Below are 26,889 nucleotides of genomic sequence, written 5' to 3'. Positions count from 1 at the left end.
GAAACTGGCCCCCCAAAGCAAATTATAAATCCATTTGCATTAACCATTTCGCTGGTCCATGATCTAGGCAGAAATAAGCATGGCAGATTGTGTTAAGCTTATTTGAATATGTTTATAATGTTTACAGCATGCAACCTTTTATTTTTTGTTCACAAGGTGTTGGAATTATCAGTCATGAATAGCATCTAAATGCAGTTATGTTAATTACAGCAAACCCTCAGGCATCTTTGAGGGATAGTTTGTTGCTTAAATCAGGTGAAAGTTAAACCCTTCTGCTAGGCGAAATATGATCTTGCACATGGCATAGGAATTATAGTCATGTTAAAAAGATAGGATGAGTGCAAGAGATGTATTTTTACAGGCACTGGAAGGACAACTACAAGTGTTACGAAGCTGTCTTGCACTGGTAATGTGACCTCCTATTCATCTCAGGGTAGAAATAAATAACATAAAGTTCAGCCTTATAGTTGGGAAAGAAAATGCAATGGTTGAAGTAGTTGTGATCCTGTTTCACATCACAGATTTGTACTGTTCACTTAATAAAAGAAGTGCAAAGGGGAGTATTCTTCACCAAGGAAATTCCTTTCTGAAACTCAAACTATATTTAAATAAATAAATAAATAAATAAATAAATAAATAAATAATGTGTCCAAGTAGTTCCTTTCTGATTTCCAAGAATTCTCTGTGTAATCCAGTGAGTATGTTAAAGTGTAACTTCAGAAGGCTGAATTAAATTAATTTGTTTACCCATGTACTGAACATTATAAATGTGCTTAAGTGTCTCACTGAGATGACCCATACATTTGTGAAGAACTTAATGTTATGTAATTCAGCATGTGCAGGATAAAGATCTGACTGTAGTCAAGAGCTCAATATATATTTACTTTTTGTAACGGCAACTTTTGCTTACAGACTTATATTTTCAGATGCTAAATATTTTACCTTGAGAAAGAGAAATCGTCACTGTAGAAACATGAAAATTGTTCTTACATCACAATGGTGAGCACATTGGATTTTGTTTCCTTAGCTGTTACAACAATACTGAGTTAACAAATCACAAACTGTTGTGCTTTTTCATCTTCATATTTGCAATGCATCAACTAGTGATGTGATAAATTAGATAAAATCAAATTAATCTGTTGGAAATGATATCCGTTATGCTCAAAGAAAGTAGTTAGGCATCTTTTACAGATGTCATACAGCTTTGTATACTGTAATTCTGATAAAAAACTACCTCAGACTTTGGATTATATCACTTTTAACTGTAGAATAGATATTATTAAATTTTCAGGAATTTTTTGGTAATCTGACCTGAATGGGTGGACTTTTACCTGTAGACAATGGGTCAACAAGAACAGTTGCTTGAAGGGATTTGTCACACACATATGATAGTGAGGATCAGGGCCCAAATGGTGATTCACATCAGTATCCTGGTATGACTCACGGATCTCAGCAGGTTGGCACTTAAGAGTCAGTACATAATCATGTTGCACTGGAAATGGCTATAGACCAAAGAGTGAATTGCAAAGATTCCAGGTTACTTCACTGAACCATTACATTGACAAATCAAACAACTCATTTATTCCATCTTTGTGTCCTTGTAAAGTTTATCATTTTAGTAGAAATGAAGTACTGTTTGAAAAAGGTGGACACAGGCAAGCTTCAATGACAGGATTAAAAAAAAAAAAAAAAACATAAAAAAAAAATTCAGGTACTATGGAACCATAGTATGTTTCACATTGGATGGGACCTTAAAGATAACCTAGTTCCATCCCCCCTGCCATGGGCAGGGATGTCACCCACTAAATGCCCAGGTCCCCATCCAACCTGGTTTTGAACACTCCAGGGATGGGGTGTCCACTGCCTTTCTGAGCAACTGTTCCAATGCCACACCACCCTCTGAATAAAGAATTTCCTCCTAACATCTAATCTAAATCTCTCCTCTTTTAGTGTAAAACCATTCCTTCTTGTCCTATCTCTACATGCCCATGTAAAAAGTCACTCTCCATCTTATTAATAAGCCCTCTTTAAGTATCAAAATGCCATAATGAAGTCGTCCTGGAATCTTCTTTTCTCCAGGCTGAACAACCCCAACTCCTTCATACTGTCTTCATAGGAGAGGTGTTCTAGCCCTCTGGTCATCTTCATGGCCCTCTTCTGGACCCACTCCTACAGTCCCACATTCCTCTTGTGCTGGTGACCCCAGACCTGGATGCAGCACTCTAGGTGGGGCCTCATGGTAGTGGGGGACAATCACTTCCCTCAACCTGCATAGGGTGTCATCAGTCACCACCTGTAAATCAAAGGTATTTGTCCTTCCCAATTTTTTACTAAAACAGATAAATGAATTTATGCAAGCCATGAATAGATTGGGCCAAAAGTCTTTACATTAACAGACTGGTGGTCTTAAGGGGAATGACCCCACCATAGAGACTTTGTTGACAAATAAGTAAATTATTTCCATGTTACTCCCATCAACAACAATCTTACCATCAGAGTTGCCAATAATTTAGATAGATGACCTCTTGAGGCTGAGATCTTATTTTTTATTTTATTTTATTTTATTTTATTTTATTTTATTTTATTTTATTTTATTTTATTTTATTTTATTTTATTTATTTTCCAGTTGGCATGTCTATGGTCAATTATTTTATATAGATAAAATATTCTCAAAAAAAAAAAAAAAAAAACAAAAAAAAACACTGAATAACTTATTTTATAAGATTTGGATGTAAATCAACACTAACTCTCCGAAATGAATTTGTGTGATACCTGAAGTATCAGATCCCACAAAAACATTTGAAATGTAAATTGCTTCTTGGAGAATGGACAGGGATGACACACAGTTTATATTCCATTAAGGGATTGCTATTAACAGGGTGTGTAGGATTACACTGTGTCACATCCCATGACACAGCATAATCTTACATACCCTGTTTATAGCATGACAGATGCATGACATTCTATTTGAGTTTTTATGAAACATCATATCTTCAAATGTGAATATTCACCCATAAATCAGCTGTAAGTTTGCCAGCACTCTGTTATGTAAAAGAGAGAAAGCAATAGTACATTTAAACTTATTAACCAATAACTTCTGTTATAATCGAACAGAAAAGAGAGGTCAAGTTTTGTGCTTTATATAAAGTTTTGGTTTTGTCATACTATAATGCCCCGCTTTTCAAAGATAGCTGATGATGTTGTGTACCAGGCAGATGGGAGTAAAATAGCAAATGGCATTGTTGCATGTAGCTTTCCAAAACAATTTTAGACTCTCCTCCCCATACCTGATCTAGCCCAGATTCATTTTCTTTAAAGGAGGACTTTCAATGTATTAGCTTAGTATATAAAGTTAAATGCAAAAAGTTCTGTACATTTTCCTGTCCTTTGTACACTTTTCCTTGTGGATCTCAGCTGTGCTGTCTTAACTCTTCCTCCCTTAGGATGAGAGAGACAGCAGATGGGGTTAGGGCAGAGGGCTGATGCTTCTGACAGCAAACGGCCTGGTTGTTGAGTGGAAGCTGTGAGCGTCAGGAAGCTCCTTTTCCCCAGAGAACCAACTAACCACTGAAGAAAGTTGAAAATGAGCCCTTTGAGAAACGCTATTAAAAGTAGTAAAAAATTGCAATTGTGCAGATGATGTGCTGCTGTGTGGTTATTCGAATGCTAATGAGTTTGACATTAGGAAACTCAAAGGGTTTACAGCTACTCCCTTATGTGATTTAGTTCTTTATTGGCAATCTTTGAGAAAATAAATGAAAAATATATTGCTAATAAATACGTAACATGATAGGATTTTAAACAAATCTGCTAAGTTGTAGGCTTTAGAAAATGCTTTGCTCACTATTGTAAGTATTCTCAGAGAGATTTTGTGTTACGTTAGTTTATCTTGAACATAGACAAGACAGGTAGAAAGCTTTAAAAACTCCTTTTTTTTTAATAAAATAACAGGGAAAGAGGCCTTTGAGGGTAAAAAACATTCTTTTTTTCTATAACATATTGGCTAAAAAACTGCTTAAAAATACTTTTCAGTATTGGGATGTTTTGTTCTGCTTTTTCTCCCCTCTTCATCATGTTGCATCTGTTGTCTGTTTTGCTACTTGATAAACGCTTATTTTTTTAAATTAAAAGTTATTCATGGGATGCAACTAATATTCTATCTATTGGGACTCAAGCTGAAGCTAGTCACTCAATAAACTCCAGCCTCTCTGCGAATCAGTTTAGAATGAACCCTTCCAATTTCAGTAATATAACACTACAAATTTTATTGGGAAAATTAAATCAGATTTAAATGAATACTTAAAGTTTCACCTTGAAGTTCCAGAAGTTTATCTTCAAATTTTCTCATTAATCTATAATTGGAATAGTTAGAATGAAGAGATATATTTTACTAAATAAACTGGATATTATTTGAAAATCACCTCTGAAATTGCAAGTTACAGTAAAATTTTATATTTTACTAGTGGTAAGACTGATGCTAATACAGAACCTCCGTATAATAACGTGTATAATAACTAATCTATATATATATATATCTAATAATAACTATACTATATAACGTATAATAACTAATCATAGATTTTCTCAGGTTGCAAGTGCATTCAACATTCTTTTAAGTGTTTGAAGGGTGTGGGTATTCCTTATTTCTGAATATAAGAGTACTCAGTTCTCAGTACTGTATACTCAGATACAAGCTACAGCTCTTTTTCTCTCATCATTATTGTTAATTTGGCAGGAGTTTCCTTACAAAAATTAATAAAAATTAAAAATGCAGAAATACCAAAGATGTCAGCTTGCTTACAGTAAGAACACTATCAGTCTGCCCAACTTTAAATGCTGATATTCAAAGTAGAAAATAAAAAATCAGAATGCGTGTCATTTATTTCACATCATGTACTGAACCATCTTAATCAGTTGAAAGGGTTCTGATGTAGTAAAAGTGTTTGGTTTAGGATTTCTCAGGATTTTTCAGGATTTAGAAACAGTGGTTTTCTGTCTATGTATTAAGAAAAATTTCTCTTATAAGTTGATAACCTATTGGAAAAGACATTAACATTTAAATAAAAAAAATACCATAGTGAAAGAAAAAATGCATGCCTATGTAACACATCTTTGAAAAAAAAACACAATGTAACAGTTATTTGTCCATTTGATGTAACGGGTGTCCCATTTCCTCTGTATTTTATGTAGTATGGCTGGGTTTTGTTTATGTTTGTGTGTTTTTGTTTGTTTTTTTGTTTGTTAGTTTTTGTTTGTTGTTGTTGTTTTAGAGAGTGAATTTCAGGATTATCTGTTAAATCAGTCAAGGCATCTTGAGCACAAACATTGACAAATTTGGTCCTTTGGAATCTGTACATATTTTCACCTGGAAATAAACAAAGGTGGGATAATTTATTTCCAAAAAAAAAAAAAAAAAAAAAAAGAATTTGAATCAAAATACATCTCTATTTTAATACTAGTATAGTGTCTCATGCACAGTGAAAATATTCCTTTATAGCTTCTGCAGTTTTAAGAACAGTAGTCTTAGATTTCAAGGATCAGAAACAGTGATATTGAAAAAGATATAAACCTCTGTAAATACATAGAAATTCTAGTTTTTAAGTTTCTGAACTCTGATCCGTTAATATTAAATACCAAGAACACAAATACTTTTGAATATATATGACTTCAGGAGTGAGAATGTATTTCTTAATGCAATGCTTAAATTTAATTGGTGAGGAACTGTTTTTTTTTTTGTGTGTGTGTGTGTGTGTTTGTTCTTGTTTTTTTTTTTCTTTCCTCCAATTAATGCATAGTGGTTTATTATTATTATTATTATTATTATTATTATTATTATTATTATTATACATCAGTAGGGTCGGATAAACACTTTATCATATTTATGAAAGATCTTTATGTGTCAAAACATTGTTATGTTTGAATATTGATGTTTCCTTTCTTCATTAGGAAGAAAAATGATATTTAGTACATAGCAACCCAGGAAATAGTGACAAGATGTTGAAATACATCAAAAATAAAAATCCAGGAAACAAGCTTCAGAAAGTAAGATCACACACCAACTTATGCTAAGCTGCATTTCTGCATGGTAGACTATATATTTTTTCCCTAAATTTAAAAAGCTAGCAATTGCCCCTTAATTTCATAAAGCTGTGACTCTGCCCTCTAAAGCCTTGGTAAAGCAGACTAATAGAAATACTTGGCACACATTGGTTACCTAAGGGAATAATACAACTATTTGCTGTAGTCGTTTGGCAAAAGGACATAAACATATGGCTTTGGTTTATATTCAGCACTGCCAGTTGTGCAAAGTTGCATGGATGAAGTATACAACAGCAGTGACAACTCAGAAATCAGAAGTGAGAATCAAAATAAATCATCCTTGTAACAAAGCTATTCAAGCTTGTCTCTGATTTAAGGTTTATTTTGCTGCTGCGTATTTTGAAGTAGTGATTTCACTATAAAGATATCTGCATTTAAAAATAGGTAAACATGCAGCCAAATTGTTGATAATTTATATGTTATAAACATAAAGTTTGCATTCAGTAGATGTTCTTATTCATTTGAACCAATTATTTCCATGTTGTTCAACTTCCTCCTAAAGAAATCAAGTAAACTATTGTATAAACTAAGGCAAAAGTTTCAAAAATAAAGGTGGGATGATTCCTTGGATAAGAATAATCAATACCCCCCAACAAGGTATATTTTCAGGAATAGCTGTCAAGAACACTTACTTTGTAACTTATTTATTTATTTATTTATTTATTTATCCGTTCTGGCCATAAATGTGACTAAAAGAAAATAACAAATAATGGTAAGCCACAGTGCAATCAATGTTCCTGAAAATATTGTCTTTAGACTGGATTTTTTAAAACCAGTAATAATATAAACTTTATCTAAAAGTTGCTATATGCGCACTTTGCATTTTCTTCTTGCCCTGTAATTCTCACCATCAGTCTTCCATTAATACTTCTATAATAATAATTATTATTAGTAGTAATATATATATTATTACATATTATATATTATATTACATATATATTATATAATATATATTATACGTCGTATAATAATAATAATAATAATAATAATAGACATTGTAGAGTGTCAGAAAGATGTGTTTCACACACATATATTCATGGAACAGCCAGGTCCTGATATGTATTTCCAAATAAGCTGTAGGAAATCTTCAGACTGGCTGCTTTATGATTTGTCTAAAAAAATATTTTTTGTTATGACAACATTCCCTTTTAATGAGTTGTATTGTTTTATTCTTAAATGAGTTGTTAAAAGGTAGCTACCAAAAGCACTGAAAAAAATTTATTCCAAGGGTTTTAGTTATTTTATGGAGAGAAACACACTGTATCATGTCACTTGGAGCACGGGTACAGCACAGAGAGGTTTGTAGTGCATAGTAGTGTCTGACTTCAATCATGGAGCTTGTTGCTTTTGTTTGAGATTTAAGGATGGATTTGTGTGCCTTAGAAGATGTCTATCTTTTTTTCTGGCTAAGTTCATCAGTCTAATTACAAATGTAGTTTTTATCTTTATGTAGTCTTACATAGTTTACACACTACAAAGAGTACTACACACTACAAAAAAGCCTCTCAAAACCTCTCAAACTTTTTCTGACTTCTCAAAACCAGTAAAGGTTTTTCCTAGAAAAGTTGTTTGCCAAATTTCATTTTTTAAATCAGATGTAAATTTTAGTTGGAAAATCACAGGAGAATGTCAACTTTCGTATACCTTACCACAAGATAAACTGGTGATTTAGTTTCTTCTATCTAGTTACACTAAAGGAATCAGACTTCCACTCCAGAAATGTGACACTCACTCAGGTAAATTAATTTTTGCTTGCCCAATGTTTATCTTAGAAATTAGAAAGTGCATAGCTCTTACAATAACTATTTCCAGAAGGTCTGTTTCACTTTTACATGTATCAGCAGCACTGTTTTTTGCAAGTTATAGCTTTTTTTTTTCACAGTAATATGCTGTAAAACTATCCTACCAAGATTGTAGTATCAATTTAGTTTCCAAAATTGAGAATTAAAAATGTTCAAGTAAATTGGAATAATTACTATTACTATTATTATTATTAACATTTATTGCACATGCCCTATTTCAGCTGTTAGTCATATTCTTGGATCCCATTATAATATCAGTACATGCACATGTGCACAGATAGACTCCAGGCACACACACAAAAAAACAAACTCAGAGCCAAATCCTAATTCTCTCACTCAGGGAAGTATTTCCAGGTGCTGCTCTTGAGTCCACTGACTGCAAAGCAACCAAAAGTAACATTTGGTTTCTGCAGCCAGGAACTCTGAAATAGTTTGCTGAAAAAGTATGATTGCTGTGCTTCCTCCAGTAAATTCATTTGAAGAAACAGGAATACCCTGTAGCAGTCACATAGCAAGTTACTCCAGTTTCTCCAAACAGAATATGCAGTATTGTCAGTGACTCCAGTCTGTTTTCTGGGATCTAGTTACTGACTTAGCCTTATGTCCCAACCAATAATGAAGGAGGGAGGATTGAAATTCACTAAGTCAGGCAGAAAGCATTCATCAACATAGTGAAATTTGTTGGAAGACGATCTCAGGAAACAACTCAACATTACCATACACGGTAAATTTCCACATCACAGAAATATAGCATAACTAAGGAACTTTAAGGCAGGTACTCATTTCTTAGCCTGATTTGCTAATCATTTAGGACTGTATACGTGTTAACTCTCTGTTTCTTTCTGTGTTTCTGACTAATTAGTTTCTCCCACTAATTCCTTCAAAGTACCTTAGACAGTTTCAACTAAATTTTAAAAGAAAGTGTTTAGACAAGTTTAAATCCCATCATATCAGAGAATCTACTTACAAAGTCAGAGAATCTAGTTGTAAGACACAATGAAATTCATTCCACTATTCATAGAGTTTGTTGTTATTGGACATATTTTTACTTGAGAAGCTTGCCACTAACAAATATGGGATTGCAGCTCCTAATAAAATTTCTCTGGCGATCACTTAGTTATTATCCTGATAGCTAAAAAATAAAAATGAACCAAAAAACATCATGCATGGATTTTGTGCAGATATGACCAGTCTATCTTTTATGGCTTTTTGTCTCAAGACGGTGTATGTGCCAAGAGGGAGGGCTGATAATCCCTGACTTTGAAAGCATGAAGCACTACCCAGAATACATCCTGTCTTTGCAGTACACAACAGTAATAAGATATATCTCTCAACTTCACACCTCGATAACAATTACCTCTAAAACAATTAGATGGAATTTTTTTTTTTAGAGGTTAACCCCTTTAATGTTCCAAGGATATTTTAAAAGTTTGTATTCTTGCAGACTGTCTATGGATATAATTTCATGTAAAACAGTCACTAAGCAGATAAGAATCAGAAGTGAGGAACTTTGTTCACTTTTTTTAAATGTTAGGCAATCTCTGAAAGAAGAAAAAAAAAAGGATATTGTATTTAAATTTTGAGCAAGAGGAATATTTATGCTGACACACTTAAAATATTTCACAGTTTTATTTAGTTACTTTTGTATAATTTTCAAGCTAATGCATAGGACTTTATGTAAGTTAAGCTGTGGGGTTTTTTTATGCAACTTGGACACGATGATTCTTTTAATATGTGCTATGTACTGGGCTAAACAGCACAATAAATTTTAGGTTTGAGTTGATTAAACCTCTCTCATAATTTCAAATTATTACAAGGAAAGAAAATCAATAGAAAAATCACCTACATTGATTTTATTGTTGGTTTTCACTCATTGTGCAGTTTTTAAATATTCATCACAATACAACATGCTATTTAGACGAAAGTAACTGCTGTTCAGTAGAAGCAGTAGACACTTTTTGTTTCATAATTAAAAGAGCAGCACTGTGATTGGTGTGGTATTTATTATGAAATGATGACAAAGGAGTACCAGTGGTTTTAATAGTTTTAGCTTACAGGAGCTGTTGTTAATTTTGTCTGTAGAGTTGCAGGTGAAATAATGCACAGTGGATAAATAGTCTATATTGGTTTAACTGAACATAATATATAGTGTGTTCTGGAGTTGTTTGTCTCAATAGACTATAGTAATCAAAAGTAATGAACCTATTATGTGCAGGACCTTGGAGAGCATAGAATGGCAGTAAAAGTGTGGCACATAAAAGGTTTATTAAAGGAAATTAAAGTCCATCATTGCCACACCTGCTCCCCTATTATAAGTCTATGGCAGGTCAGTGCCTTCAATCACAACTCAGCATCAGAGAACAGAGCCATGTTTCCCATTACCATTGCAGTCACATTGCAAAAACTCATTCTCCAGGTTTTAAGGATAGTAACAAGTAAAGGCTTACATCAACCCCAATACTTAAACACAAACCAATTATGTTTCTTCCCTTCTAATAATCAACATCAGATGTAAATTTAAACAGAGAAAAGATAACATTGTCTGGGTTTGAGAATCATTTTGATCAATTTATAGTTTCATTTTAGATGTTGCTAACCTGAGTTCTAGAATTAAACTTCTTCAAGTACATAAATAGCCTTTTCAAATGTTTGTGTTCTCTCCTACAAATAGGTACTTTGATTCCTGTAACTGTATATGATGTGCAATCATATATAACAATGGACAGAAAAATATATATAAATGAAAAAAAAAAAAAAAAAGGAAATTAAAGAAACACATTTTGACCTCTAGAAAGACTAGATTTACTCTTGTTCTTTCTCAGGTCAAATTTGTCATATTCTGCAGTGTTCTTTCAGATTAGACCTTCAAAACATCTCAGTTATCTGAGTCATGTAAAGCTAAAAATAAAGAATCTTCAGATCTGCAAACTCTATACATAGAAACAGGCACAAACAGCTTATTGCATCTTCCCCCTGTGGGGCAAATCAGTGCTGCTGATCTTCAGTAAGGAAGGGTGAAAAAATAGAGAGGATCTGCTGACATGGCTTTTTGTCTTGCGACCTTTTACAGAGAAAGATTCACAGTTGTCAGGCATTGGCAACTTCTGTTACCCATAGAATGAATCTACCTATTGCCCAGCACAGTGATATAAATCAGATGCTGGTGTCTGCAGTTGTTTCTGCATATTGATCTTCAGAAACACATGGGAGTTGCTTCCTCTGCAGTGTGTTGGATCATCACAATTTTACAAAGAGGGAAACTGAGATTCAGTGTAAAGATAGGTAGTAAGATACTACCATAGACTGAAGAAAATCGAGTTCCTGCTGTTTTTCCTGGCCAAAAATTCCTTATGACAGATTCTTCCATACTTAAAAATTGAGAGTTTTAGAAAGAAAAGGATTTTCTCTCTCTGGACATGTTCAACATTATACTGTTATACAATCTGCTGCATGTCACTGCAGCCGAACATGAAATCTTAATCCCTTTGAATTTCAGGGGGTTGTAATAAAATCCATGGATTGAAAACCTGCCCCTACAATTATGGGTCTGGGCCAGATCCAAGACCAGAAGGTGCGTATTTCCACTGCTGGTTTAGATGTAGCCAAAAGTGTCATGAGAACTGCAATTCTTGCAAGGCATCCCTTATTTCAGTTAGAAATCTTATGAAAGCAGCTTTTTTTTTTTTCTTTTTTAATAATAAATTATTTATTTCATGTGAAATGCAAACCTGGAGGCTATGTTCTCCCAAAAATTAATACAAATCTGTAACTGTCTTTTTGACTAAAACTTCTATGAGAAGTGATTGATTTAAGTGATGAAGTATTTCAGAACTGTATGTGTGCAATTATGCATATTCAAGCACGAGGGTTTCATGCTCTAAGGATGAAGTTGTCAGATGCAGGTTCCATTGCAGCTACTCAGATATGCGACAGTTACAATTATTCAGCATGACTGTAGGCACTGGGGCTTTGTGGGACCTTTTCTTCCAGGAGGTAAATGTTAAAAGCAACAGTCACACAACACTGCAATTTCTAACCTTATGCCTTCAGCTAACACCTGTAGACCTTGTCATTAAACCTTAAAGAGTTACCATTACCATCACTTTATTAAACAAATCTGTATCATTAAAGGTATCTCTTAGGTATTTACTAGATATTCACAGATGGCTTTTTATCTCTTTGACAAGATTAATAAGGCATGATTATTCTTTCTATTACTGTCTACCCTTTGGAAATGTGGGAAAAAACAAACAAACAAAAAATTGAGACTTTTTTTCTCAATGGCAAAATGAATGAATTAAAAACTTTGTGTTAATATTACAGATGGATGCAGATGGGGAAAATAAAAAGCTGCGCACACGCTCAAAAGGAACCAAGGGTGAGTTAGCAAGCAAGTTCCATGACCCTGTGTCCAGCACACCATGAAATGTTCCTGTGCACAGTCCCTAATGTTCAGTAATAGAGTGTGTAGCTTCCTTAGGGTTGCTTTTTTAATCAAGGCGGGACAGAGACTGATGACATTAAGGGGCACAATGTTATTAGCTATGGCTTAAAGAAAAACAGAAAAAAAAATCTACTGTATGATATTTACTTTGAACAAATTCTCAAAATAAATAAATAAATAAATATGTTTTTTTTATTATGCAAACAAAGATTTTATTTAGGGACATCTGTCGTTAGCCAGACAATATTGAATGGATTTGTTCAAAATAACATACCAAACTTTGTCTAGGCCACCTGAGTGTTTTTCTGCCTACTGCCATTAATTATCAGCAAATTACCTGCATAAATGGTCCAGAAGTAAAGTTACTTTAACCAAAAGGCACAGGTGTATGCAACAGAGGAGAACCTTGTGTCTTTTTAAAGTACTTGTGCTTATGTTTGATTTTGCAAAGTTATAATATAGTTTAATTTCCCAGCTATTCCTCTTTTTGTAAAGAACAGATGGAAATGCAGTCCTGAGAGATAAACAAGCCCTTAATGATCTCAACATCTGGAAAACATGATTGACTAGCAATACAACCCTTTCAGGAAAATAACTTTTTATTTTAATTCATAACACTTTTTGTGACTGTTGATAATGACTGAAAATTTGAGATACGTTAAAATAAATGACAAAGTTTTGCCTTCCCTGCAAACATTTTTGCTTATGACTATTTTCAGAGGTGCAAAGCGCCCATTTTTCAATCTGATTTTAATGGGAATTGTACACTCTTAGGATTGTAGGGAAAAAATAATTAAAAAAAAAAGATTAGTTTGATTCATTGTCACAATTCAGTAGAACTGGGTTGTTAATATTGTGCCTTCAGCTTTGAATTGTGGTCAGAATGAAAAATAAAAAGCAGTTTTGTCTTAATTATTTAGTCTCAACTAACCAAAGGGTGAAAAGTGCTAGACTTCGCTGATAAAAAGACAGAGAGAAAACGAGTGGGGATGCTACCCACTGCCCACAGATGAGGTGATAAATACAAAAGAGATAAGCATTTCATGTCTTTGAAACATCTCTCAGTAATGCTCTCTGAAAGTAATGTAAAATTCATATATACTTCAAGAGTATAAGAACAGAGGACTTGCTACTGGATAGGAAATATTTTGATTAGGGAAGTTTCTCACACCTCAGCAGTCTCATGCATATCTTCTCAGTTAAAAGAGTCTGTTTTAGATTTTAATCAAATTTAATAGCGGATATACCATTCATATTCTTTTCATTTAAAGCACTAATTACATATTTTTAAAACTTATGAATTTTATTTCTTTATAATTTTATACAAACGTACACACACGTATATGAATTAATAGATCAGGAAAATTTTCTGAGAAGCAAAACAAAAGTTGCCTGTGCAACATGAATAATCCTTAGAACCACCTGTTGGGTTTGTCAGTATGCTGCATACCCTTGCATGGGCAGGTATTTATAAACCTGCCTTCAGCATTGTTAATTTAAATTAAAATTTGGAAGAAGCCAAGACTTTTTACACTTTCAACAAACACAAGTGCCTTCTTTCTATTCAGTTTTTCTTATTTTTCTGTTGTTTGTTTGTTTGTTGTTGTTGTTTTGTTTTGTTTTTCCAATGAAGATCATCCTTCAGGTTTTATGTGTCCTAAAATAACTATGAGAATTATTTGTTCAGTTAATACTTGCCTTTGTAGCTAATTGTAGATACAGTCCTCTGGTTAGCATGAAATAATCACCTGTGTTTTGATAGCCATTCCTCTGTCATCAGATAGGCAGGTGCAAGGCTGAAGAAAGCACAAGTCTGGAAGTGTAAACTAATTCATTCTTTCCTTCTGCTTTTATTAACAGTTCAAGTGGACTCTATAGCTCAAGAGCTCAGGTAAGAACTCACGTCATTTATTTTTTCAGTTTTATTTTCTGATTATATCAATAAATTCATACCGAGGGTACCGATATTTAATAGAAAATCCAGCAAATGCTGCAATATGTAGAGACATAGCATGGTTCAGACAAAGGAAACTTGATTCACTTTTTAAATATACAAAAGATAAAAAGGTTAGCAGTAATTATGTAAGCATAATCAAAAATGCAATAAATTAATGTTCAGGATTCTGGTACGTTGTCTTTATTTGTAGCCTATGTCAGGGCACACAATAAAAAGGTATGGTTTCTGATCAGTAATAAATACTATAACATTTTAACATCTCAACAGTCTAAGAGACATTAGTCTTTATATAGTTTTGTTAGATGACTTTTGTAACAGTGATAGTCTCTGTAAATTGCTGTAAATTCTAAATGCATTTTTCAACAAGTACTTGATGAGTTTCCACATTTTACTGAAGCAGAAGCAAGTACTTTTCAAATTTGTGTAGAGAATGATATTTCAGTCATAAACAAATTCTACAAGGATATATCATAAATAATCTAGTAAAATTTTTATATTACTATTTTAATTTTATTAATATTTACATCAGTTCCCAATAGCTGTTCCATGAGCTACATCTGCTATACCTTTGGCACCAAATCTTCAACAAAGAACAAGTACAATCAAATTTGGGTTTTCACGAGGACAAGTTCACTCTTATGTCATGTTCACTCACATATCCCCCTCAGAAAATATTTACAAGTAAATCCTGAATTATTTATCCAAATCACAAATTCTGCAATATAAATCCTGAAACATTTTTACAAAAACTGTTAGGAGTTTTTCTTAAATTAACTTCTCATACTCAGTCTTCTTCATCATATACTACTAAGCATAGCAGGCGTCTGAAGTATGTGTTTGTGGGCTCATTCATCTAGGGAATAAAAGCAAGAGCATGTAATTTATTTGATCAATCAAAATGCCACTCTCTCTTAATATAGGGCATGAAATATTTATAGGAAGTTCTTTGCAGTTAAGACATTATATTTTAGAGTTTTGTTTTATAATAAAACTCAGGAAATTATAAACTTCTTATATATTTCTGACAAACAGAAGTGGAAGCTAACTTTTCAGATAAAATATTCATGGTGAGGCACTTATTCAGCTCTACCCTGAACCTCATTTTTCTGTACAGCTTCAGTTTTCTGAGATTTAGTGCTTCTCCTTTTTCCTCTGTGCATCCCTAATTTATGCACCAGAAGGATGCATTAATCCAAAGAGGCAGTCATCCAAAAATGAGGATGGTCCATGTGTTCCTCAGAGAAAAATGTTTGAAAAATAGAGGATGTGCAAGTTTCTGCAACATCAGGGAAGCTGTAATTTATGCATTATCAATTACTATAGGTTTTCCCAAGCAATTTCACTTTCCCTGTCAAATACATGCAATTTTAGGAAATACAGTGTCACAGATTACTTTTTCTAGCAGAGGTGTGTAGTATATCTTTAAAGAAACACACTTTTTTTAAAACACTGAACTAAACATAAAATAAAATAAATAAATAAAATAAAAGAAGATTGTCTAATCCATGACTCAGTGTTTGTGATTTCTACTACACAAAAATTCATATTGGGTATTTCAGCAGTCAAAAGGCTTTATTGACATACAGTTCAGGTGATCAACTTTTGTGAATTTGCTTGTGTGTGAAAAATAATAGCTAGAGGCGTGGAGGTTTCCTTTTGAAAATGTAGCCTAACTTATTCATATTACTCACACTCATATTACTATGGAAGAACTATTGAACATTCCTCCAGAAATAAAGAATGAAAAAGTCTATTGTGTTCACTGGATACAGATATTTGAACCACTGTCTTTTCTGACCAAGTCAGAAAATGCTGTGTTGGCTGACAAATTTAAATCCATGCTTAATTAATTTCCCATTTTCCCCTGGCTTATCCTATCTGACAAAGCACTTTTGCACTCCTTATTGAGTTTCTGTTACAAAGTGCCTTGGGATACTTATACATGAAAAGCACTACATAAGCTTACATGCTCATATTGTATTATTATTAGTTTTGTAACATTGATTGGTTCTAGAGTATTTGTTAGCCTTTCTTATTCATTAAGTTGTTTCACAAAAGTTGAGAATGAAAAAAATAAAAAGTGAAACAAAGAGCTGAAAACACCAAAAATGCATAAAAATTTCTCTCATAAATTTCTAGGGTTGCATTCTTGCTTAACGGAATTAAATGCCAAAAATAAATAAATAAATAAATAAATAAAATGTATTGATTTCAAGAAAGACAGATTTCACCAAGAAGTCTGGCTAATGGCTTTGCTATTATCCATCTTTTCCTGAAAAATAGTACTTAGGAATTAAATTTTAAGGAAAACATCGCTTTAAGGGCCAAATAATTTTTGTTGTTGTTATTGGTTTTTTGCTTATTTTTTTTCTGTCAAGTAAAATAACTAAGAATTCTCTTACATTGTACTTTTTTATAACATTGTACTTTTTTTACCAGCTACTGACATGTACACATGACATTTTCTTACAATACCTAAAGGCCTACAAGAAAGCTGGAGAGTAACTCTTTATCAGGAAGCATAGTAATAGGACAAGGAGTAATGGTTTAAAGATAAACAAAAACAATCAAAAAGTAGAATTAATGTAGACATAATGAATAAATTCTTTAGTCAGAGCATGCTGAGCTACTGGAACTCAGTGAAGTTGTGGATGTCCCATCCCTGGAAGTGTTCAAGGCTAGGTTGGATGGGACTTTGGGTAAGCTGATCCAGTGGGAAGTGTGCCTACCCTGAAGGGAGGGTTGGAATTACATAATCTTTAAGGTCCCTTCAAACCCAAACTTTCTGTGCTTCTATGACCACTCCTATTTAAATGACAAACTTATATTGATTTTATGTTATTATATGCTTTGAAGAATTTCAAATTTAAAACCCATATAATTTTCTTCACACACATATACATTATTAATATTGTTATTAGTTAATAAGATTTTTGTATTTATCTACTGTATATTCTGTAGTGTTGAAGTATAGTATGCTAACCTTGGAAGATATTAATAACCCTTCAATATGAAACTATTTCTCCTTTCAGCCTTAACTATTTACTTACAAACTATGTTTTAATTTTTCATACATGAATATAGTGTTTTAGTTATTCTGTTGGTAGCTAAACTGTCCACAGAAAGAGGTTGATTTTTTATCATGACCTAAACAAAACAAAACACAATATGTGGTAAAGTGAGTGCTGAAGCCAGGAGCTTTCTGTCCCATATATTCAAGTTTGAACCTGTCATTTTTCAGGCATAACCTCTCTGTTGAATCCATCTTCTGAAAGAAGCAGAAAGAAGTCTTCTCTTAGATGATTTAGTCATGGACCACTGAAAGGACGAGGACCTTCAGCTGTGTTTAAGGATTAGAATGAAAACCAAAGGGAAGTGAGGAATATTGGTGTGATGTATTCTCATTACTGTGTTCTATTTAACAGATGGGATACAGTATGATGAACCATCTGTAGGTTATGGAGTGGCATCTGGGTCAGACCAAAGAAGAGCAAATTGGATTGATCCAAGCATGGGATTACAAAAGCATAGATCAGTTTGGCCAGGTCCATGTCTGAATAGAAATGGTTCCATTTCTTGATTAGATACAGGTGAAAACAAGTCTTTCTGGCTTCTGTCACTAATGATTAGTGAAGACTCTACAAGGCACTTATGTTTCAAGTCCTGTAGAACAAAACTGCTGTCTTTTGGCTGTAGTTATGTACTTTCTATAGTGTTGGAACTTTTCATCAGAAGGGCCATTTTTTTAAAAAAGTAAGAAAAGTTAATTTTTATCTGGAACCCTTGGTTTTGTTGTGATACATTTTGGGTATTCAGGTACAATATGGATAAAACAGAGAGATAAGTGTCTTGAATATTTTAGCAGAGAGGTGGTAGAGCAGAGCTGCCTTGGATGTCTCATTGGTAGGAGAAATAATAAGGCACTGCAGCCTGTGGTTCTCTTAACTGGGAGAATGAGAAAGCAGGAAAGCAACCTTGCAGTCCATGGCACTGAAGTATTTCAAAAGATTTATGTCACTAAAATGTATTCCTCAAATTTAACAAAAATGTTTAAGAGCTATGTCAATATAAATAGCAATATTGACAGCATAATGAAAAGTATTTTGCTAACTAAAGTACTTTTTATTTAGTACTGGTATCCTGCTATATCTGAGCTCCAGTTTCAGACAGCAATGGAATGAAGGCAGAGAGTTTGATGGAGAGCAGATAATTTGGCCACTCAGGAAAAGTTCATAACATGAAAGAAATGGGTTATGCATTCCTAAATGCATTTAAAAACGAATGATTCAATAGTAATTCTTTTTGTGAGTTTCATAAAGTAACAAGGTTTTGAAGAAGAGTTTGTATGAAAAGAAAGCAGTATCCTGGCAGATGACCTGAGCACTGAGCAGTGCTGATGGAAGGAGAAGTCGGCATATGAAAAAAATCACACAAAAAGACTCAAAGATATTCTTCAGTAAGAACTGAGATTGTTATTGTTTCATGTAGCTGTTAGCTTCACAGCACTCTTATCCCAAACAACTGCCTAAAGCTGAGAAAATGACTGAAAACACTGTTTGTTCCTAGCCTGCATGTGGAAAACTGTCAAGTTTGTCCTTTGGGTTTGGCTTCTGCTTCCACAGAAATTGGTCATAGACTCAAGATCTCTGAAAATGACTAGGATAAAGCAAATTTGTCCTAATCTTGAATAAGCATAATTGAAAAAGAACTGAGATGGACTCTTGAATTTCCTGATGACTCATCTGTCTCTTACTGGCAGAAGGTGTGGGACTGTCCTCGTAGTCCTTATTTTGCTTTACAGAAACAAAATGTGTCCCTGAGTCCAAATAGACTTAGAAAATTCTAAATGAAGATGGTCAAGTTCCATAGAGTTATGTCAATTGTCAGGATATTTATCCTGATTTTGTTTCAGATATTGTGCAGACAAGTCCGAGCTTGACAAAAATGTTTTGTTTGTTTGTTTGCTTGCTTGCTTTTCAGTTTAATATTAGGTGTTGATAGGTACATTCCCAGCTCTCTTCTCCAGTGTCCTCTGTGACTGTAAATGGCTGGGACAGAGTTATGCCAACTAGTCATTCAAATATTTCTCTATGATATATTAATATTAGGCATTGAATCTGAGACAAAGGTCTGTATCAGGCTGGTTTTATTGATAACTGATTTTCAATTAAACAACAAGCACATATCCTCTATTCCCAGGATCTAGTACCAGAATTATAAGTTAACTGTATCTATTGTTTGCTCTCTAGTTTGGAAAAGAAATTTATCTGCACTAGGCATTGTGGATATTGAAATGGTTATGAGTCTTTGAAAACATTAACCTCTGCTTCGTATTCTATGACTTCTGATATAATCAAAGTTGTCATGATATCATCAATCATATTTTCTAAAATTCTCAATAAATTTTGTTTATTTCTTTTTCTTTTATGATGACAGTGTTAGGTTCTTAACAAATTTAGACTAGCATGCTAGTCAGTACTTTGCACAAATAATCTCTGGAAATCTATGTTTTTTACTAAGGAAAAATATTTTGAAATTGATGTTTGATAGAAAATATTGAACAGCAATAATTAGCAAAAACTGAACAATCAGTACATGCTACTGATTGTGAGGCAAAGGCAAGTGTATGGTGGTCACAGAACTAAAAAAACAATAGTGTTTAAATTCACCTAACCTTATGCCTGTATCTTATATGTCAATCACTCTCAGTTAATAAGACTTCATTGGACTGTCATGTCTAATATCATCCCACATTTCCTTCTAGTCCCACTTTAAGAAGTCACAAATTGTGAAATCTGTAGTGCTGTCCTTTTTCTTTTCCCTGTCCTCTCCTTCTCCTCTACTCTTCCTTTCCCAATGCTCTGATGAGCTGAGGGACCTCAGACTTTTTGCCTTTTTTGCAGCCCCATGCAGTTTTATACTTCAAAAACATGTTATTCTTTCAGTACTGTTAAACCATATTACTAAAAAATTAAACAAGGAAAAAAAAAAAAAACACAGAAAGAAATTCAAAAATTAAATGTTTTCCACCTCAGATTTTCTGCTTTCAAATGTTCAGCTAAGTGGGTTGTGGCTTGCATATAATTATGTAAGTGTTGTATAATGAACATCAAATAAAAGATTTTTTAATTGACCGTTAGGTCAGAGGCTGGACTCAATGATCTTGAGGTCTCTTCCAACCTAGAAATTCTGTGATTCTGTGATTCTGTGAAATATCATTCTTTAAATGAAACTGCAAGTTGTAATTGAAACTTCATTGTAAAAAATATCATTGTTTCAATGAAGAGAAATAATATATGCCCAAGCAATAACATTAACATGTTGCAAGTAATCCTGAGGTTGATAGTTATTTGACTTAACTATTTAGCAAACTGTTCTCACTAATTTGGTTTTATTTGGTTTTGGTTTTGCTGTGTTTCTTCTTAAAGTCTCAATTTAATATAAAAACTACAATAATTAGTTTCAGTATGTTTTTTCTGAAATTGATAGTTTTAAAATATATGACAAGTTCACTTCACTTTAATTGTGGCTGTCAAAGTATTTTTTTTGCATTCTTTTTCCTTCCTGAAAGTTTATTGCATCTTATAATGTTTCTTGCCTTGAACTAACACTTTTACTTACATTATTTTATGTAGTCTAGGAGCTATCTTCCCCATTGCTACTTCGGTGTTCAACAGCACACAGTAAATGTTATCCATACATATGAGTTTAGAGTTGTGTATGTTCTAATGCCTTCTGCTGAGTGACAGAAAAAAAAGTTATCTGTTGTAAAAGGGTCCAAATCCACAACTCTAGCTAAATGGAATTCTTGATCAACGACCTACAGAATAACACCCTGAAATAGCCATTCACTTCATTAACATAGTATTTAAATTATAATATTTATATGCATTTTTTAATTATTTTTTTTAATCTGAATATCCTCATGATCCTACAATGTTTTAAAAGTAAAAAAAGAAACTGAGAAAACAGAATTAGAACCTGTATTGTTCTCAGAGTTGCCTTTCCTGTAAGGAGAACCATACTGACATAGTAAACTGTAGATTAAAAAAAAAAAAACAAAAACAGGGGGAAGGGAGAGAATAAAGAAAAAAAAAGTGATTTCATGAGCATGATAAATAAGTTTTGAGTTCTTATTCTAATCAAAATCTGTCTGTGGCAAAATCCTGGTCCTCAGGTATCACAGTGACTGTGAGACATGGGTAGACGACCATAACTGCATACATTTTCCTATGTTACTGCTGATTTACCATTGCTCCACTCTTTGCGTGCTTCATTTTATTTGCTCAGTCATTTCACAGTCCAATTGTTCTTTTGGTCAGGTGGCCTATAACATTTAGTTTACTGTCTGAAACATCTCCAAGATCAGTACATAATGACTCAATACCATTACCCATTTCTCCCTGGCCCCTTCTTATGGGGGCTAATAAATCCTCTTTCATGAACAAGGCTGTGGCAGCTTTGCTTTTCTTGCATGTCTTTTTAAAATAAAATATATCTTTTAATATCATCGTCCAGCCAGATTTCAGTTATACCATATTTTCTCCACAATATTATCTGTCCAGTTCTGTTTCCTTTTTCCTATCTAAACCTTTCATTTGTGTATATATACAGATGTTTTTATACCCCCAAGCTGAGGTTATTTTGCTCTACGTTAGTGTCCATAAATATGAATTTCCCTTTTATCTTTCTTCCCATTTCTACCTCATGTGCATTCCTTTCATCTTGTTCAGCCCTGGACTGAACTTTTCACAACTCTGACATTTTTAAAAAAGAGCATGGCTCAGGTATGTCAGGAACCTTTTCTATTTATGGAAAGCCCTTTAACCCTGGGATGATTGTGAAGAGGAACAAATCCTGTCCCTTTCACAGACACAACTTGTAGAATAAAGGTATGGGTTTCCTAAAGACAGAAAGAGGTGAAATATATATATATATATATATGTGTGTTGTGTGTGATATTAATAAATTAGAAACATTCCCATTTTCTTTAATTATCCTTGGGATAAGACATGCTATAGTTCCAAGTTTCTACCACTGCTTTAGTGAAAACAACTCACCAAATCTAAATGGTTAAATGATTAACTTTTTTTTTTTTTTTTCTTAAGCACAATTTATTAGTTTAAGCTCTGGGAACATCTTAAATGGGAACATTTTAATATTTTAAAATGCTGATTGAAGAAAATTATTCTTACCTGATGAATTCTATTCCAAATGATTTTTCAGGAATTCTCAGCTGGAGTATTTTTCTGCTTTAATCCAGTCTTAGATTGTCAGTAAACTGTAGCCCATCCTTTGATTACAGTTTTCTCAGTTGCATGTTCTTACTCCTTGAAGTTTTTCAGCTAGTCACTGTGTTGCCACCTATAACTTGTAAAGCAAGCAGTTGTTTCTGGATAATTTTCCCACACCCCCAAATTCCTAAATCTTTCTTACTTTATTATTTTTAATTATTTTTAGGTAGATAGAACTGTCATTTCATTTAAACTGTGCTGGAGCATGTTCAGGGAGAAACTCACTAATATACAAAACATCTGTAAGTGCACTATCATATCCCACTTAACAGAGCAAAACTTGCTCTACCTTCCTCCCCAGCTGCTTTCATCTATCTGGCATTGCTTTAATTTACAGTACTTATTAGGGTTTTCAGTTGCAGTGATCAGACAACCTGCACTCTGTTTCTTTGGGGTCCAACACTGCAGCTCCTTTCATGAGCCTCTAGCATTCTTAGTCAATGCAATAAATATCAATGTTTTTTCAACAGATGTGATCAGTCCTAGGAGAAGATCATAGAATAATAGAATCATAGAATGTCTCAGGTTGGAAGGGACCTTAAAGATCATTTAGTTCCACCCCCTCCACTACAGGCAGGGATACCAACCACTAGATCAGGTTGCCCAGGGTCTCATCTAACTTGGTATTGAACACCTCCAGGGATCCACAACCTCTCTGGGCAATCTGTTCCAGTGCCTCACCACCCTCTGAGTGAAGACTTTCCTTCTAATCTCTAATTATATCTCCCCTCTTTCAGTTTAAAACCATTCCCCCTTATCCTGTCATTATCAGATTGAGCAAAAAGTTGCTTTCCATCTTTTCTGGTACAGAAAAGTCCCTTTTCTGTATTCAGTGCTAATCATTTATCCTGATTATCATCAGTTTACAATGAGCTCAGGACTTTTTGTGTGAGTTTTGGGGATTAGAGACCTATAGCTATATCCTGAGGCTTTGGAAGCCACTAGACATTTAGTTAGAATCCAGCTTATCTGTTCCGTAGATAACTAGCAGACATAGAAGGGGACCAAGGTGAGGAGACATTCAGAATTTCTGTTCCTTTTCAGTCTTAAATTTCTTAGAAGAAAATCTTACCATAACAGACATTTGTAAGATATTGGTTCAGCTGTGAGTGGTATGTCCCTTAATTCTAGAATATCAACTTTTTCCTCCTGCAAGGAAAAAAGTAGTATTTGACTTCCAGAGCATTGCAAGGCATCTGAAAGTTTGTGAACAAAGCTTGATCAAGACCTAAAGCAGCTGGCAAGATTATTTATCAGACTAAACATGCCCCTAGTTTTACTAACCATAGCCATTCTTAGATCTGTTATCCTGCTTTTCCAGCTCAAAAGTTGCTGTGAAAATAAATAAATAAATAAAAATCTTTGCTGGCTACAAAGTGGGTAAAGGTCAGGTTAAAGGTTTGAAAAACAAGTCACTTAGATGAAACAATTAAAAAAAAAAAAAAAGGATAAGATTGGAAGATGGGAATTATAATTTTCAACAGTAGGAAAACTATATATTGTTAGTATTTCTTAAAACTTCTCTCTTCTGAAACATTTCTTTGTGAAGGGAAGTCAGTGCACTACTGTGTCTGTGTACTACCAGTCCCTGCCTCAACACATGAAAGTAGGTCTTAGATTTTAATCTTTTGCATCATGTTGTAACTGACACAAGATTGTTTTTGCTAGTTGTCATTGACCAAAAAATAATACTAATAAAAAATCTTCTGATTATCAATAATACTGAAATGATTAATTATTCATAAAATTTAAGTACAGTTAAATTGGAAAAAGTATGCATTGGCTTTGGGCTCATGACAAAAAGAGCTTCTCCTGTTTTATGAGCCTCAGATTACCAAATAACCTTGACAGCTGAATCAGTGTTCCATGACAACAAGCAGACCATTGATAAATAGCAACAAAACTATTAGACGTTGAATTTATGAGATGAGTAATAGAGAAGCTAAATTATAGGTTTACCATTTGACAAACTACAGCTTGACAAATCTGTGCTAAAGTACATGTGTGTATGTGTGAATGCACATAAGGAAAAGAAAGAAATAGAAAGTTTAAGACAATGATAAACGACGTGCCATGAATGTTACAAAGGGACAGATATATTCTTTTCATAGTAGTAAAATTCTCAGTGTCCATTATCAATCATTCTTACTTTTAAGCACTATAATGTAGAAAAGAAGGGAAATAAGGGAATTGCTGGTAAGTGGTAGACCTTTAAACTGCCTCTTGCAAACTAGTAGATTCCAGTTAAAGTCAAAAACAACAGTATAAACAGTCAATGCCAAACACAAGAATATATTCTTCTGGCATTGAAAAATCTCTGTCTGGCCTATGAAGACCAATTTGCATTTCCTAGGAAAAAAGCAACAACTGTTTTTGGTTTGTGTTTTTTTGTTTGTTTGTTTTTGTTCTCTTGAGAGTCATCATGCAGCACTTGCACGGCAAGCAGGTGATCAGGCCCAGTCAGCATGGGTTTATGAAAGGCAGGTCCTGCTTGACGAACCTGATCTCCTTCTATGACAAAGTGACGCGCTGGGTGGACGAGGGAAAGGCTGTGGATGTGGTCTACCTTGACTTCAGCAAGGCTTTTGACACCGTCTCCCACAGCATTCTCCTCAAGAAATTGGCTGCTCTTGGCTTGGACTGGCGCACGCTTCGTTGGGTTGGAAACTGGCTGGATAGGCGAGCCCAAAGAGTTGTGGTAAATGGAGTCAAGTCCAGTTGGAGGCCAGTCACTAGTGGCATCCCCCAGGGCTCGGTGCTGGGGCCCATCCTCTTTAATATCTTCATCGATGATCTGGACGAGGGCATTGAGTGCACCCTCAGTAAGTTTGCAGATGACACCCAGCTAGGTGCATGTGTCGATCTGCTTGAGGGTAGGAAGGCTCTGCAGGAGGATCTGGATAGGCTGCACTGATGGTCTGAGGTCAACTGCATGAAGTTCAACAAGGCCAAGTGCCAGGTCCTGCACCTGGGGCGCAATAACCCCAAGCAGAGCTACAGGCTGGGAGATGAGTGGTTGGAGAGCTGCCAGGCAGAGAAGGACCTGGGAGTGGTGGTGGATAGTCGGCTGAATATGAGCCAGCAGTGTGCTCAGGTGGCCAAGAAGGCCAACGGCATCCTGGCTTGTATCAGAAACAGCGTGACCAGCAGGGCTAGGGAGGTGACCGTCCCCCTGTACTCGGCTCTGGTGAGGCCACACCTCGAGTACTGTGTTCAGTTTTGGGTCTCTCGCTACAAGAAGGACATCGAGGTGCTTGAGTGGGTCCAGAGAAGGGCGACGAAGCTGGTGAGGGGCCTGGAGAACAAGTCCTACGAGGAGCAGCTGAAGGAGCTGGGCTTGTTCAGCCTGGAGAAGAGGGGGCTCAGGGGCGACCTTATCGCTTATTAAGAAACCTCAAAGGAGGCTGTAGTGAGGTGGGGGTTGGCCTGTTCTCCCACTGCCTGGTGACAGGAGAAGGGGAAATGGGCTAAAGTTGTGCCAGGGGAGTTTTAGGTTAGATGTTAGGAAGAACTTCTTTATTGAAAGGGTTGTTAGACATTGGAACAGGCTGCCCAGGGAAGTGGTGGAGTCACCATCCCTGGAAGTCTTTAAAAGACGTTTAGATGTAGAGCTTAGGGATATGGTTTAGTGAGGACTGTTTGTGTTAGGTTAGAGGTTGGACTCGATGATCTTGAGGTCTCTTCCAACCTAGAAATTCTGTGATTCTGTGATTCTGTTTTTGTTTTCATCCTCCTGTGGTAGGTGTCAAGAATGATTGTATGTAAAGTGGCAACTCTTGTATTCACTTATCTTAAAATGATGGGAACTATAGAGGAAATCTGGGTGTGTGGTGTTCATGTACAGAGACAGATATGATAAGGATAAGGTAACGAGAAACTTTCTAAAATGATCAATGGGCTTCCAGCAGATCTGTATGTAGGCCTCCTGTTCTGACACTGAGGAAGCAATTTTTGGTTTACTGCTGTAAACTGTGAGCAAAACTGATGCCTGAAATTTTACCAAAACAGAACTTCAAGTTACTTTTCTTCAGAAGGTGAAGCTCCATTGTGATCCAAAAGAATACACAGGGTCAGGTCATATAAGCAGCCTTAATCAAAGCTGTCTCTGCTACTGCCAGATCATGGTAGTTATAGTCAAGTGGGATTCTTGTGCTCTCATTTCCCAAAATGGGACTTCAGAGAGTAGGTGGCAGTAGTATTGTAGTAGTACCTTGTCTTGTCTGTGATTTGCTGATGTCTGTGTTTGTGGCTATCCTTCATAGTTGTGGTGAAATACCAGTGGCCTTAACAGCT

General features: G+C 34.6%; 1 protein-coding gene across 4 annotated transcripts in view; it reads left to right on the top strand.

Annotated features, from left to right (window-relative positions):
- The window catches only part of ST18 (ST18 C2H2C-type zinc finger transcription factor), a 173,166-nt gene that overhangs the window by 90,330 nt on the left and 55,947 nt on the right, over positions 1-26,889 (top strand). For all 4 annotated transcript variants that reach the window (XM_027452092.3, XM_072034685.1, XM_027452096.3 and 1 more), the window contains 2 exons: positions 12,225-12,279; positions 14,206-14,236. In XM_027452092.3, the coding sequence (XP_027307893.2) occupies positions 12,225-12,279; positions 14,206-14,236 (86 nt within the window). The remainder of the gene's footprint in view (positions 1-12,224; positions 12,280-14,205; positions 14,237-26,889) is intronic.

Source organism: Anas platyrhynchos, chromosome 2, assembly GCF_047663525.1.
Source record: "Anas platyrhynchos isolate ZD024472 breed Pekin duck chromosome 2, IASCAAS_PekinDuck_T2T, whole genome shotgun sequence".
In the NCBI taxonomy this organism is placed as follows: Eukaryota; Metazoa; Chordata; class Aves; order Anseriformes; family Anatidae; genus Anas; species Anas platyrhynchos.
The sequence above is the reverse complement of the archived record's forward strand: the minus strand, read 5'-3'. Positions and strand labels throughout refer to the sequence as shown.